A 15,779-nucleotide genomic window follows, 5' to 3' on the forward strand; every position below is an offset into this window, starting at 1 on the left:
AAGACCATAGTATAAATACCTGTATATTCAAACGTGGAGAATATGGATATAGAGGTGTCCCAGCCACTAATGATACCTCATTTGTTTACATTTGACACAGTATGCCAATTGGGCATAGAGACTTGATTAGATCCATAAATTACCAGAATTTTTGTATACTTTCAGGATATATTTAATTGTTCTATTCAGATTTTACTAATGTAAAAGGAGATCATTCAGAGAAGGAACTAAAAGCCTACCATTCTTTCCCGTCAGCTCTAAATAGTGCCATCATTATCATGAAGGTTTTGAGAAGACTTTGCACCAAGTTTAGGAAAAAGCAGTGGATACTCCTTTGTTTGAAGTTGCTAGTTTGAAAGTTCAGCCAGCTAAGAATCTGAAGTCATACTTATATTGCTATTTGATAAGTAGACTAAAGAAAATTGCAGTTGATGCAATGACTATAGTAATGCTAAAAATCTGAAAGCATCTGATCAAGGGCTTTCTTTTTCAGTGTCGGAACCTTTTTTCATCTGGTCTTACTGTCAAGAGCAGGAGGCTCTTCGAAGATATTTCCATATTAGACAAAATGCATAGGGTATTTTGAGCCTCTTGCAGAATCTGGCTTAAGTTTTCTTGTTGGTGTGAGTTTAATATTTATTTCCCCCAAAAAGCAGAAGGTATAAATCTTGTTTTTCTTATAAAAAAAAAAAAATTAATACTTTAAAAATTAGGTTGCCACTGTAAGCCAAAGCAGAGTAGGTTTAAATTTTTTTTAATAACTTCTCATCCTCAGACACTATAATCATCCACTTCGGTCCGAGCCGTCACATATCCTGTTTTCCTTAATTGAGATTTGAGAAATGAGAAATACATTTGGCAAGGGAGGCTTAAAAAGTATAGTTTCAGCCATTTGGAGAAGATAATCCTTCTATGTTTCTATCAAAAAATGCTTTGCTAGGAGCAATTTGTTATGCCAAGAAAGCTAGTAAATTGCCACTTTCCTTTTGTGAAATTCTGCTTGAATTCTGTAACCACAATGGTTTTAAGGACCATTTTGGATTTTGTTTCCAGGGTTTAAAGAAGATTTCTACTTGGTTCATGAGATTATGCGACCTTTCTTCTATCCAAATCTTTGAAATAAGACGAAAGGAAAATTTCATACTCTTGATGTCAGGTAAATTATGAAATACTAATGATGGCAGAGAATTTAGCAGGTCGGATTAAAATGTGTGGAAACGTTTTTGAAGGTTTTGTCTGTATTCAGGTGCCGGTTGAAAGATTAAGGATAGATTTTGATGTGAATCGTATAAATTAAGACCCCTGTTTAGCATAAATGGCTACAATCCAAAACTCTGAAGATGAAGTTCTTTTCAGAAGTAGTGGAAGGCTCTGATATAGACTTTTTGGCAATGTTTTTTATGCTGCCATAAATTAAAACTGTGGCTATATGTTGTGTATATGTTTGAAGGAAGTCCAGCAATTTTTGGTACTTAAAAGGTCCCACTTTGCTCTGGTGTTTTGTTTTTAGTCCTTTTAGCCATATTGATACTACAGGATAATTGTCAATTTTTATTCCAGTGCATGGATTGCCTTTTGGTGATTTCTAGGGTGTTTTCTGAATACAGAGTTAGTGTCAAGGTTATTGTTAAATAATGGACTTGTCTGTAAAAGTTTCAAGAGTCTGTCAATATCCAGGAAAGATTAAACCAGAATTTAACACACATTTTCAAGTTAAGAATAAGATTTTCTTCTATAGCAATCATACTTTAAATTGAGCTCTTAACTTCATGGACAGTGGAAAATAATTACTTTATTGCAAATGTAAGGATACTGTAATCTGTATCCCAACTAAGCTCCATTATATTTCCATACCAAAGGTTTTTCAATTTTGTAATTTTTTTCACTAATATAAACAGCATTTTAATAGGGGATGTGCTGCCTAAAACATTCCATTATTCGGGAGGAGCTCTAGTACCATCATTGAAATTTGGCCAGGGGATAATCCTGGGGTTAGGGAAGTAACTGTTACTGTCCTCATGTAAATTCTTTAGAACTGGGTTAATTCATAAGCTTCTAAATCATCATTTCCTGTCTCTGTTTTGCTTAGTGTTGCTTCCATGAAGCTTGCTGCTAAGAATCTATTAGCATCCTTTTAGAATTTCAACATGTATCACTTCAACAACCTGCTCTAGCATGCCATATAACTAAACTTCTGAATTGAGAGGGATACTGAATGCATGCTCTTGTTCCCTTCTCTTGTTTTTACCCATCAAAATATCTTTTGGTGTGGGAGAACATGCACTGGGCTGTATACCAGGAGACGTTGAACTCTATACTTAAAGCTTCTAACTTTCATTAATAATTCGGTGCCCTAAATAACTCTGTATTGACCTCATCCCCAACTGAAAGGTTACAGAATCAGGGAAAAGAACCCAGGTCTCAAATTTGGCAGACCCAAGTTTGTTTTTTAGCTGTACTGCCTCTCAATCTGCTAAATCTTCATGCTTGTCTATGACTGTGTAAAATGGGGCTAACTCATGCCTGTATAAACCATTATTCTCAGGTTACATGTCGTCCTCTAGTGGCTGGTCTTCAGGGGATAACAATTTACTCCTGCTGGTCGCTAATATAGTTAATCCTCTAGCTCAACAAGTAGAGGTCTGTCCTGCAATAATTAAATTCCATGATTTAAAATCTGCTGATACAGATGACAATATTAAGGTTTCACATAATAGAATTTGTGTGTTCCTTTTTCAAAACATTAGGAAACAACATACAAACCCCCTACATGTTAAATATATTAAATTTGGAAAGTTCAGTACTCAAATGTTTGGAAATTGTAGAATTAGGGTGGTTCAATGTTATCCCTGTTCCCTTCTGCGTATATATTATGAGAGTACGTTGTTACTTGTTCACATACAGTTATTTCAACAGGATCCCAACCTCAATAGCAGCATTTTAACATCCTTTTGTGTATGTAATTCACAATAGAATGTAAAACAGACCTGTTGAGAAGGCATGCAAGACTTGTCAATAAATTAATCTCTTCACAGTATTACCTGCAGAAATGTTTTTTCCATGGTTTTTAAAGCCATGAAACAAACTGTCGCAAACTCTACTAAACTAATGTATAATAAGCAAATATTTCTGTAATATTCTATATAGCGCACACACACTCTTTGGTTTTAAGAATGATCCTTAGATTAAATTGAACAGTGAATACAATACACACCTCAATTCAAAGAACTAATTATAAATGCCTCTGGAATCTCTAAATGCCAAGTGATATACTGCAGTGAGATTAGCCTATAGGTGCCTTATTGGAGTAGTATTTGAGATTGTTGCTTGCAGGAATTGTTAGTAAACTGATTCAGATTAATGCTTAAACATTTTGTATTTTCCTGAATGTTTTAAAGTTTGATTTTAGTGTAAAATTAGCAATTGTTGGTCCAGATGACTAATGTTGAAATGATACAAATGTTAGTCCTTTTTTATGATACTGAGAAATTAAAATGGTAAAAGAATAACTATCCATCATGACCTGGAAACCAAACAAGGCTGAGCAATAGATGCAGTGATTTAATTCTGTTAAATCGGACCTTAGATTCAGTGGCTTAAAATTCCTCTAGTTTAATAGCTTTCAGAGTAACAGCCGTGTTAGTCTGTATTCGCAAAAAGAAAAGGAGTACTTGTGGCACCTTAGAGACTAACCAATTTATTTGAGCATGAGCTTTCGTGAGCTACAGCTCACTTCATCGGATGCATCAAATGAAATGAAATGAAATGAAAGCTCATGCTCAAATAAATTGGTTAGTCTCTAAGGTGCCACAAGTACTCCTTTTCTTTTTAATAGCTTTGCAATCCAGGCAGAGCTATTGAGAATGAACTTCAATTCACACAGGTACCCTTTTTTCTTAGATACATAATTCTGCTTTGATCTGCAGAATCTCATAATTTAAATAAGGTCTAAATTAACAACTCACTACTATGTTGCTTTATCTTGCACTGTTTTCAATGGCTTGAGAAAGAGTTTGTGACTCTCAGAAGCTTGTCTAGATTATTTTTTTTAGTCCAAGTAAGGTTACATTTCTTGTCTCCCACTCTGATTGTCATGCCTTTTTTTGAATTCTTCCACTGGCTCCCACTTCTCTGATGCACAAGTTCAAGCTTCTCATCCCCTTCAAGACCACATGTAATTTTCTTGCCCTCTAAGTCTCACCCTATCTAATCACCTCCCTTCTTCTTGACTGTGCCAGTAATGCCAGCCTTGTTGCTCATTTTGAACATTTTCTTCTGCAGCAGTGTCTATGGTTTCTTGTGGGCTATTCCTCAATTGATAGAATGCCCTTCTTAAACTGGTTCACACAGTCTTCACTCTTTCATATACATCCACTCTTGAAATCCTCTTTCTGTGATGTATGCAAGAAATTTGGTTGACTATCATCTACTTATTACTTTCTTTCTTGTCTGGGGACAAGAGATCAAATGTTGGGAGGATGAAGTGTAAGGGCTGTTAAATTGAAGCTGGAGATTTCTGTGTGGGAGAAGATGAGAAGCTTATTTGATGGGAGAGAGGGAACCTTAGTGTGTTTAATATTAAAATAAAATCTGTATATCAATAAACTTGTAACTAATAAGACTGTTCACCCTGATTGCTTTGTATATTGCAACCCTCTTACCTATCCTTCGTCTTTTTTTAGATCAAAGTGGCTGGAAGAGTCTATTTGCATTTTAAAAGTGCATGTTTTGGGAGCTGTAGCAATCTAAGTAATGATACTGAACCGCTTTAGCTAGAAGCTCATAGGTTGAGGGCCACTCCTGCAAGGAAAGGGCTTGACACATAATGTAAAACTTTCATCTCCAGCAGTCATTTGGGGCCCTCTTTAAACTATATTGGAGCTGAAATGTAGGCTTGGCAAGCTGGTCAATTGACTGCCTGTTTGACCACAATCAGATATTCCAGTAAGAATGCGCTGATGTGGGAGGCGGCCTAACGTTTTGATAGCCTCGTGATGCCATGTGTTCACAAGTCTACATAAGTGTTGATCACTCATTTTACTACAAGCTAACCTGTTAGGGAAAAGGTTAAACTATTTGAAAACTGAGCATCTTGATTAGCTGGAATTTTCTAGGGCGAAGTGTTGTCTCTTTATTTGTATACTAGGCCAAAGATGTACATGATGGCTTACAAAGGACATAAAAATTAAGACTGCGCTCCCTTCCTCAGAGCCGACAATCTAAGCTGACCAGACATCAACATACATTAACTCCGTAGGGAGGGAAAAGAGGGTTCAGTCATTACATCTTTCCCCCCAACACAGAGAAAAAGGTGTGCAGCTATTAAGCCTCTCCCTTAACAAACGAAACTATCAAGGCTATTAACCCCCTAACTTCTCCCTCAACCTTCAACAAAGTAAACAACCCATCTTAAATGCCTATGTAAATAACTCCCCCCCCCCGCATGTAAATAAACTGCCCTCAATAAAAATCCCCTTCATAGTCCCCCACCCCCCAAACATTACACACACACACATCCTTAGCCAAAGCTTCCAGATAATATAAAACGTTCTTTGCTAATGAGAGGGGTTGACATCATATCTCTTCAGAGGCCCTTCCCTTTTCCCTTGCTGTCCCTTTCTTCCCTCCAGCTATGGCTTATGAGTCCGTTATGTTTTGCTGCAGGGAGGAGGGCTGTTCCTGTGCCTCCTCACCCCCACGCTTGTGTGATTTGTGATTCTGTAAAGGTTCTGGGAGGAAGGGTGCAGTATGCCCAAATACAAGGCTGGAATATTCTGGAAGATCAGGAGTTAAAAATAGAACTGAATGGCTACTGGTTGGTTGACTTATTGAAATATAAGAGATACTTCATAATCTAGAGAGCATTCTAGAAGTAGTGAGACATAACCGGACATAATAAATTATGCTGATTTGAGAAAAGACAATAATGTGTGGAAACTTTTTTTTACTAGACATGAACATGGCTAACTTTTAACACTAAGTGCAAGTTCTTTGAGTATGTCCACCTGTTCTTGTGAGTAGGTGATTCATGTAGATAGAATGGAGAAATATTTTTTGAATTTTTTTGGTGTCCAGCTATTGGCAAAGAGATTATTTCAGTCAAAAAGCTAAAAAGGAAAGCTGGTAAGCATCAAAATTTTTCTTCTGTGTGTTTTTTCCACTTAATCTTCGGCGGCAGCATCACCACAAAGCATGGAGTTTTTGATGAAGACAGTGATATGAGTGACAGTGAAAGTGAAGCTAATCCCATTACTTCATTTAAGAATTTTGCTACTCCATCTGATTTAGCAACAAAAACTTCTACTTCTGGAAAGTCTTCAGATGTTCATCAAAGTGGCATTAAGAAGTTTTTGGATAGAATATCCCATGACCAGGAAAACAAAATTGACCAGACATTTGCTAGATATATTTATGGCATCAGTACACCATTTCATATTGTCAAAAATCCTTATATGCTGGAAATTTTTCATAAATTGCATTGTTTATTAAGTACCAAATAGGAAACTACTTGTGGGAAATCTGAATGTGAAATGGCTGATGTAAAAAGTTGTTTTTTTGGTTGGGAGGCGGGGGCTTTTGTTTTCTTTGATGCTGATATATCGCTTTGATCAATTAATCTGTCTCACGCCATCTGTACAAATGGGTGGGGGAGGGGAAGCCAGGTCCAGTCCCAGTCCATAGCTTCTGCACATCGACAACAGAATCCACTAATTACTCCAGGTCTTTTACAAGGGCCTCACTGGCTTGTACGTTAATCTGGGCTTCTACTTTAGCCATTTCGTCAGGTGCTGCAGCCAGCTGGGATAAGGCCTTATCCAGATTCGACTTAGCAGTAGAGTTGGTGGTATTACTGTGCAGGCTCCTCGCGTATATTTAGTGTTGGATGGAGCACAATCAGGGTGGTGTTAACTTCAGGGTACAGCTTCACAGCCAGTCTAGTATTCATTCCAGTGCACAACTGAACATCACCACACAGCCCGGTATATTGCTAAGCAGTTTACAAATATAATCAGTGAATTGGGTCCATGGAAGGCTATTTTGGTTGTGACCATCATAATATGAAAGCTGCTTGGGTGTTGTTGATAAACAAGTATCCATATCCACACTGTTATGGATGTGCTGCCCATACAATCAGCTTTACATTGGTGATTTTGAAGATCTGACAACTTTCTCAAGTGTCAAAAGTGAAAAGCATTTTCAAAAGAAAACAAGTAGCAACAGCCATTTTTCAGCTAAGTTTAGTAGAGCACTTAGTTTCATCTTACTGAGTAAAACTTATTGTACGCAATGGGCATCTATTAAATGTCTCAAAGATTTTTGGATATGCAAGAAGCCTCTTTAATCAGCTGCTGCTGAAGAAAGGGTGGCCCCCAAGTAACCCACACTGACATTCTTTATCTTTTGGGTAGGAAACTAAAAATTCATTTCACTGTTTGAAGCCGTAGCTCAGTCCATTCAGAATATGGAAAGTGATAGTTCTACACTGTCTAATGTCAAGAACTAGTTCCAGAATGTTAAGAAATATATTTGTGAGTATACTGAATGCAGTCCATTTAAGAAAGCTGAAGAGAAAAAGATAATAGACAAAATAATCAAGTGATCACTTGTGCACAAATGCTGCCTACCTTCCTGATCCACTCTTCTAGGGGCAAGAATTTTCTTATGATGACTTTGATTCAGCTTGTGATCTCATAGTGGCTATTGCAAATTTTAGAGGATATACAAACAATTCTGATAGAGGTATCAAATTATAAAGCAAGACGTAGCCTGTGCAATGGTTTAAAAAAAAATCAAGTGCAATCCCAGCAGTTGACTGAAAATAGCTTGCTCCTTCGTCAGGGTGGAAAGACTTGTCATCCTTGCACTCTAGCAACAATGGCAGAAATTATTTTAATACTTCTGCGTACTTCTGCATTTGTGGAATGAAACTGGCTGTTTTGGGGAATCATCTATCCAAACACCAGAAATAGATTGAAGAGCTCCACTGCTGGAAAGCTGGTGACTGTCACAATTTAAGGTTACAGAAGAAAAGGGCAGATAAGAGTTGACTCAGGGTTCATCAGATGAAGAGGAAGATATTGATGAATTTGCTAAGAGATATAGATAAAGCAGTTAAAGCTGATTTAAAGAAAAACAAACTAAAAGCAAGATGCTCGAAGACTTGGCCTGCTGTCTATCTAGCATAAGAGCAACTATAAAGAAAGTCCTTTAAATGCCATGTGTTTTATTTCTGTTAATTCTTTTGTGACTACTCAGTCTTGAATAACATTCACATTTAAATGCTAACCTAATATTGCTACAAAATGTCATTGTTTCACTTTTTTCTGAGTTAGTCAGTCAGCTAGATAACTTCTTGTAATTAGACATAAATTTCTATCTTTAAGGCTAATCTTTTTGAAGACCATAAAGTCTTACTCTTTCATTCTTGTTCTGATTAAGTAGTACTTTAAAGTATGTGACCATTTTTTGACCTTGTTGGACTATATTTGTCCAGTCACTTGACCAGTTATATTTGGACTGGCCAAATGTCCAACCCTACAGATGTGCCATTCTGATATTAAAATCCTTTAAAATTAGAGAACAGACACGATCTAAATAAAAGAACAATATAATTATATTTTTAAAATACCTTCTATAGACTTAATTCGTAATGATGGCAAGTACCTTTGTGTTTTAAGAGCTGTGGTTAAAGTTATAAACATTCATCTGAACATTTCTACTAACATCTATAGCTATTTTATTAGTAATAAATATTTATATTAATAAAATTCCCATTGTGCTGGGTGCGGTACATACACAGAAAGTAATGATGCTCTGAAGTAATGGTGTAACAAACTATAGACACAACTTGTAATTTCATCCTTGTATAATGACAGTCATGTTATAGTTTGAGGGGGTTAATGATCTGGTCATGGTTATTAGATTTTTAATGGCATCAAGTCCTCTATCATCCCCCCTCACCCCCCTTCTGTTTGTGTGTGAGAAGTGCATATCTTCTAATAGTCTTAAAACGGTAGATATTGGTTTGCAAACATTTACATAAGTTTGCATAAATATACCTAAAGTTACAGAGAGGGGCAAAAAGAAAAGTAGAGATCTTCGTATTTCATTCTCTCTCCTCCCTGTGAGCGTTAACATTTCATTCCAAAAGAATTTCACACCAAAACCACTAATTTTATTGTTAAAAAAACAAAAATTCTAGCCCGGTTTCACTGTAAAACAGTTCCTCATACCACCTCCACCTTTCGCAAGTTTTGGGGGAAAGTAGTACCAAGGAGCTTTTCAAATGCCTTCCAGCCCTGAGAGAGCAAAACAGGTCAGGGAGGAGGATGCTCAACATTCATCACCCAAGCCTGTGGGGTAGAACCAAACAGGGGAGGATCTTCATTTGCTCATAGACCTCAGGTGAGGGCAGTGCTGGGAACCACAATAGGAACTGTAGAGTCATCAGGAACAGCTTCTCCCCTGCTAGCTGCAGATACAGGAGTGCTATAACCTTAGTTTCATCCAAAAAGTCTAATTTAGCATGTGCAGCAGCTTTGATTGGCTGCCCTTCTAAGGAGAATGGTGAAGGGCAGCCAGTAAAACAGTAAAGCCCCATATACTAAGGACTTTCTTCACAAATAAGAGGGCCTGAAAACCTGTAGCCTGAAGGGAAACTTTGAAATGTCAGCAGGTTTAGACTGGTTGGTTTATTTAATATTTACTGCACTATAATGATTGGTGTAAATGTTGCTGATAGAGTATTATGATATATGGAGATCTTGTGTAATTAATCTGGTAATTATGATGAAAGTTAAGTTTAGACATTTTCATTGCTTTTAGCTCCTCCGATGTCTAGAAAATCTTGAAATGTTTCATTTAAGTGCTATAAAGCCTAGATTTTTAAGGGAATTACTGATCTCAGCATTGCAACGCATAAGTCTCCATTTTCAAAAGTCATTTAAGTACTGGTGAGAAGTCGCATTGCGGGTATGTCTACCAATCCTGCCAGTCAGCTCCAACAGTTGGAGTATTCCTTCTCAGCCTTTAACAATAGTAAAGACCACTTCCTCACATTTTCTGGAATCAAGAGCTATAATTTAAACCTCTAAAAGATAATTTGGGGTCAACTGCCATTACCCTAACCCTAAAAGTCACAGGCAGGTCACATAGTGTCCTGCACCTACATAAGTCAGCATGCTAGCCTTCACCTTTGCTGCATACAAGGATGGTTGAAGTAAGTATCAGCCCATCAGACATCACCTAGACAAGAGAGTGCAGGTCCCCCTGGAGGTAGTCATGTAAATTGGTGGAAGTATCTCAATAAATCTTCCAGAGGAGTTTCCTTTTCTCCATGCCTACCATTCAAAACTCTTAAAACAGATGCCTCCAACATGGGGTGGGGGTTCACCTGGGCCACTTAGGTTCAAGTCTCTGATCTTTCCAAGGGGCCCAATGACACACACACACATTCTGGAGCAGAGTACAACTCACTGTGCTTGTGCTCCATTTTTTCCAGTTCTTAAAGGGTCATCTGTCCATATATTAACAAGCAACAATGTTTTACTAACAGACAAAGAGGAGCAAGATCCACTCCTCTGTCAGGAAGCAGTAGGGCTGTGGAACAAGTGTATTGGTCACAACTTAAATCTAGTGGCTCTCTGCTTACAGGTCTTCAGAATGTTCTGCTTGCTTGCCTCAGCAGACAATTTACAAGCAATCATGATTTGTCGGTAATGTACATTGTCATTCAAGAAATACTTATTGGGGTCAGTGCTCCATAGATATTAGCAACATTGAACAACAGAAAGTTTCAAGACTTCTTCAGCAGGGGATCAAGATCACAGGTCCGTATTAGGGTTGTTCTTGATCCCTGGTCGTCAGCTCTCATGTATAAGGCTGTAAGAAAGTTGATTTTGTTGTTCAGAAGCTGAAGTCAAAGCCCCAGTACCTAAACATTTTGTTTCATTACTGACTAGATGACTAGTATCTCCCCCTATTCCTCCATGCGCAGTGTGTGGTGTGGGAGCCCAAACTCATGCACTCCAGAGCGAGCCCCAGATCAGAGACCTCTAGAAGCCTTCCCAGCCCTGTATCCAGCAGTGGAGACAAACCCTAGTGCCCACCAAGCCCTGTTCACCGGGGCCTCCCCAAGCCTGTCCCTCAGTGCAGACGGATGGCTGTGAAAAGCGAAGTCCTTGAAATTGTGTAAGAGACACTGCTGCTTGGCAGGCCTGACCCACACCACCAGGTGCAGGTAGACCTTCACCTGCGCAAAGTTCAAGGCAAGCAGGCAAGCACCAGAAGGGTTTGAGTGCAGACAGTGGCGCTCAATATGTAGCTGGGGCAGTGAAGGGGTGAATGCTGTGGGGAAACTAGTCCCATCCTCTGCATTTGCCACAGCCCCCACCAAGTCATGACAAAGAGGTGGCTCTGCCAAATTTGAGTGGTATTGTGACTCCATGTGCCAAGTCACAATGCCACTTAAAGTTGCAACGATTTGTAGTTTCCTCAACAAAATCACAGCCCGTGATTTTCTTACAGCCTTACACATGCATTTATCATCCAGTTCTCCTAATCCCAAGGGTAATCAGCATGATCAAACAAAACTCAGCAAAGATAATGCTGGCTCCAGTCTAGGTAAAGGCAGTCTTGGTTTTCATACCCGATGAACCTCTCATTTCAGACCCGATCCAACTGCCTATTCGGCTGTCTTTGCTATCCCAGAAGGAAGGCCAAATTCTGCCTCTGGTTCTAATATTTATAAGATCCAGATTCACTTTATAGTATGGATATTGGATGATTGTCCGTGTTAGAGGGAAGTTGCTCATCGGAAGTCAAAATACCCTTATTAAAAGTAGAACTTAACCAGCACTATATGCTCATAATGGAAAATACTTAGATGTGCATAGGGCCCTGTCATTCATGATAGGATTAGGCTGTTAGGGTATTTCCTAGATTATTTGTATTTTCTGAAGAAAGAAGGAAAGGTCAACATATTTCCACTCGAGGACTGTCTAATTGGGTTATTAGTTGTAGTAAACTTTGCTAATATTTAGCTTAAGTAGCCCTTCCAGAAAGACACTCATCTCACTCCAAGGCCCAAAAGCCTCTGTTGTGTCTTTGAGGAATGTGTTTGTAGCAGACATATATAGGGTAGCCATTTAGAGTTCAGAACATGCGTTTTACACACTTCATTCCATTGAACATCACAGTATGATGCTCATTTTAGGAGGGCCATTTTATAGTCATTTAGACTCCCAGCACCCACCTCAATAAAGTTTGATCACTGAGAGTCCCCATCAGTGGAATATATGTGAACAAGCATTCAAAGAAGAACACTAATTTTGGTTCTTTGATATGTGCTGTCCACAAGCTGTTGTCCTTCCCCACTAATAGTGTCTTATAATAGCTGGATTCAGTATTGGTGAAGGAATTAAAGGCTGGTTGGGGTTGCCTTTGCCTTTGTTGGGAGCACAGGGACATTCAGGGTGCAGGGGCACTCCTGGTCCAAAAAAAATCCAAAATTGAGTGCACTGGTTCATGTGTACCATCCATGGAAAATATATATATAGACAGCATATCTCAAAGAAACTCAATAAAGTAAATAACTGTTTCATCATATGGCTATGTTTTCTTCCAGAGATTTTGTGACATTCATTCCTACATGGCGGGTAACTTTGTTCAGACTTAATCTTACAGAGAAATGTATGATAAAGCCAGATTGTGCCTGGCCCATATGCAAGATGGGGTGTGCAGGGCTTGAATTGGAAAACAAATGGCTATTCTTCTAAGAACCACCTGTTTGAAATGCCAAAATAAGACATCCTTCCAGAGAAGCTATTTAGTGGTGTGGCTTGGATTCCCTTGGGCTCCATTCATTGTTTTGGGGAGTGGGGCGGGGAGTCAGACAAGGTTGCTCTTTAGGCTCAGCTCACCCTCAGTAAGGTATTTTGGAGTTTGTATGCCTCCAGATTTTGGGCTCTCCTTTCAGTTGGAGGAACCACCCCACTCCCACTCAGAAAGTTCAGGCACAAATGTTGTACTTACGTTCAGAGTATGAGAACTAGTTTTGACTAGTGCCTTTAGTGACCCATCTGCAAATTGAAGGGCAGGGGTGGGAGGAGGATGCAGACCAATGCCCTATCCCTTTACATTGGCCAGTAAAGCTAGCCCCCTCCCCCTAAGGTTGGAGGAGACATACTGCATGCTCCTCACAGTTCCCTGAAGGCTGTTGCAAGGCATAAGGCTTCCTAAGGCAGCATCCTTCTTGGCATTCCTTCTGGAGTGGTATGCCTCAGTACTGCCTATCATGAATTCTGTTGCAGTTCATTTGATCCCTCAATTTGGAATTCAAGAAAACAGCTCTACTGTTAAAAATGAAGCTCCATTCCTTGTCCTTTTCTGATTTTGATTTCATGTTTCTACATTGCTTTGTTGATTCTCCAGAGCTGACAGAACTAAAATCTTATAGTACAGTAGTTCACATATGAGTCTGAATATATATATATATATATATAGGAGTAAAAAAGTGCTAAGTTTTCATAGTCACTTTTAAAGTAGATTTGCACTTTAAAGTTTTTCCAATAGTTTTTTGAAAATTTATGTGCAGTATATTGATTTCTCTACCTGATTCTGTGGGGGGTTGCTTGCTGAAAAACAGAGATCCAGTCTGTAGGCTAGATATTTGCTTTTTAAGGTATGTGGTGCTCTTGGAGACAACATAGTCTTGCATACAAATTTCAAAAGATCAAATATGAAAACTTTTTTAGCCTACTTTCAGCCAGGTAAAATTAATTAAATATACATCAAATTTTTTTGCCTTTAAACTAGCTTTTATAGCATGTCCAATATATTCAAAGCCAGAAAAAAACATTTTTGTATCCTAGAGTGGGGGCGTCAAGTGTCACTTAAACTTTTCAGTAGCAAAAGGTTGTATGAACATAATCTTGCTTTATTTAGAAAAGCGACAATAAAGTTCAATACATAATTACCCTATAAAATTAATGTAAGTTATTTTAAAATCTTACATTTTTCATGTCAAGAACTACTAAAGTAGTATAATGCTAAATATATAATGCTAGTTATAATAAATTATTTTTTCTTCCAGCCATACAGTATTCCAAACAAATTACTTTTTTGCAAATATACTTTTAATATTTCTGATTTTTTTCTGTTGTAAAACTGTTCACTTCCTAGCCTGTATAGCTTTTGCTTAACTAAGCTTTTTTCTTAAAGCGAGTCGAATTTAATGTTATCAGAGGTGGCACCCTTGGAAGATTGATCCTCCTTATTCACAAAACAGGTATACAAGGAAGTACAAGAAATGAGACAGTAGTTTCAATGCATATCTTGTGTGTTTGCCTATGGTGTTAACAAGGATGCCACTTCTTTATCCTGTTCTCACCAACTGAATTTATGTACTGCACGTGACTGAACAGCCATCAAATGGTAACATCTGGTCACTGCTGACCAGAGCAGGGAGCAAGACATGCACTGAAAATGAAAAGCTTGCTGTTCCATTACTTAATCCACTGAGCCATTCAGCCCTCCATCCTTTCCCTGCCTCTCTACTATGGGTTTGAACAATTCAGCATAATATAGTGACAAACGCTTTTCTTAACCCTTTACACCAGTGTATGTTAAAAAGAGCCAGAAACTGGAACACACAAAGAGACATGTTATGGTGCAGATATATATATTTGATATTTTAAATCGGCAAACTCTTGGTCTTTTTCACGTTTTAAATCCTACTATAGGAGTATTTTTAATGTTATAACCCAGAAATTATATTTTAAAATTGTTATAAAAACTGTTGACTTATAAATGAACCTGTTCGTTTTACCTTTCTGTCCATAGGTGTAAAACAAAGGTGTATCCAGACAACCTTCCTACAACAAGTGTTGTCATTGTGTTTCACAATGAGGCTTGGAGTACACTTTTACGAACTGTCCATAGTGTGATAAATCGGTCGCCCCGACACTTGCTGGAAGAAATTGTACTTGTAGATGATGCCAGTGAAAGAGGTAATACAGTGGTGGTGTTGCTGGTTTTCAGATGCTGTCTACATGGCTTCATGACTTACTGCTTTAAGAAATTCAGACTTGACGTTGGTTTAGCAAGGAAAAGTAGCAAGGACAAGTAATATTTGAAAAATCGTAGTAATGAAACGATGCCCACATTGGTTTTTATCTGGAACATTCCACACTGAATATATAGTAAAAGCCCACCTACCCACTCATTGTACTCTACTATTAACATTATAAAGGACACAACAGTTCTGGCTATCTTTAAAAAAAAAAAAAAAAAGGGGGGGGGGCCACCAACCTGTTAATTTCAAATTCTGTGCAATCTGTAGTACACTTTGCTTTCTAGGGCATTCACAAACCCCTGCAGTAGTGGTTCCCGTAGTGAGGTCCTGGATCATGGGAGTGCACCGTGGGTTATGCCGGGGTCTGACCCTGGAAGCGGGTCCAGGACACACTGGAATGGCGTTCTGGCACTTTGCCACATGAAGGTTGCCATTTTGTTCCATACAGCATGATGCACCATTCATGAGGTCATGCTGCTAGGATTCTAGTAGAACCAGAAATGAAGGAAGTCTGGGTCATTTAATCAGATGCTAACGGGGTCCTTGGTGGAAAAAAGTTTGGGAACCGCTGTTTTGGAGCATGTAAGATTTTTTTATATGCATCACCTGATCAAATGAACACAGACAGCTTTCTGCCCTAAAAACCTAAATAACTCAGATATAAACACCCGTGTGCATAGGTTTGAACTGGTTGAAACTTGACATT

General features: G+C 38.4%; 1 protein-coding gene across 3 annotated transcripts in view; it reads left to right on the top strand.

The window, feature by feature from the left end:
- Positions 1-15,779, top strand: part of GALNT1 (polypeptide N-acetylgalactosaminyltransferase 1) — a 198,710-nt gene that overhangs the window by 97,587 nt on the left and 85,344 nt on the right. For all 3 annotated transcript variants that reach the window (XM_077810928.1, XM_077810927.1, XM_077810929.1), the window contains one exon: positions 14,842-15,008. In XM_077810928.1, coding sequence (XP_077667054.1) covers positions 14,842-15,008 — 167 coding nt within the window. The remainder of the gene's footprint in view (positions 1-14,841; positions 15,009-15,779) is intronic.

The sequence above is a fragment of the Eretmochelys imbricata genome, chromosome 2 (genome assembly GCF_965152235.1).
Source record: "Eretmochelys imbricata isolate rEreImb1 chromosome 2, rEreImb1.hap1, whole genome shotgun sequence".
NCBI lineage: Eukaryota > Metazoa > Chordata > Testudines > Cheloniidae > Eretmochelys > Eretmochelys imbricata.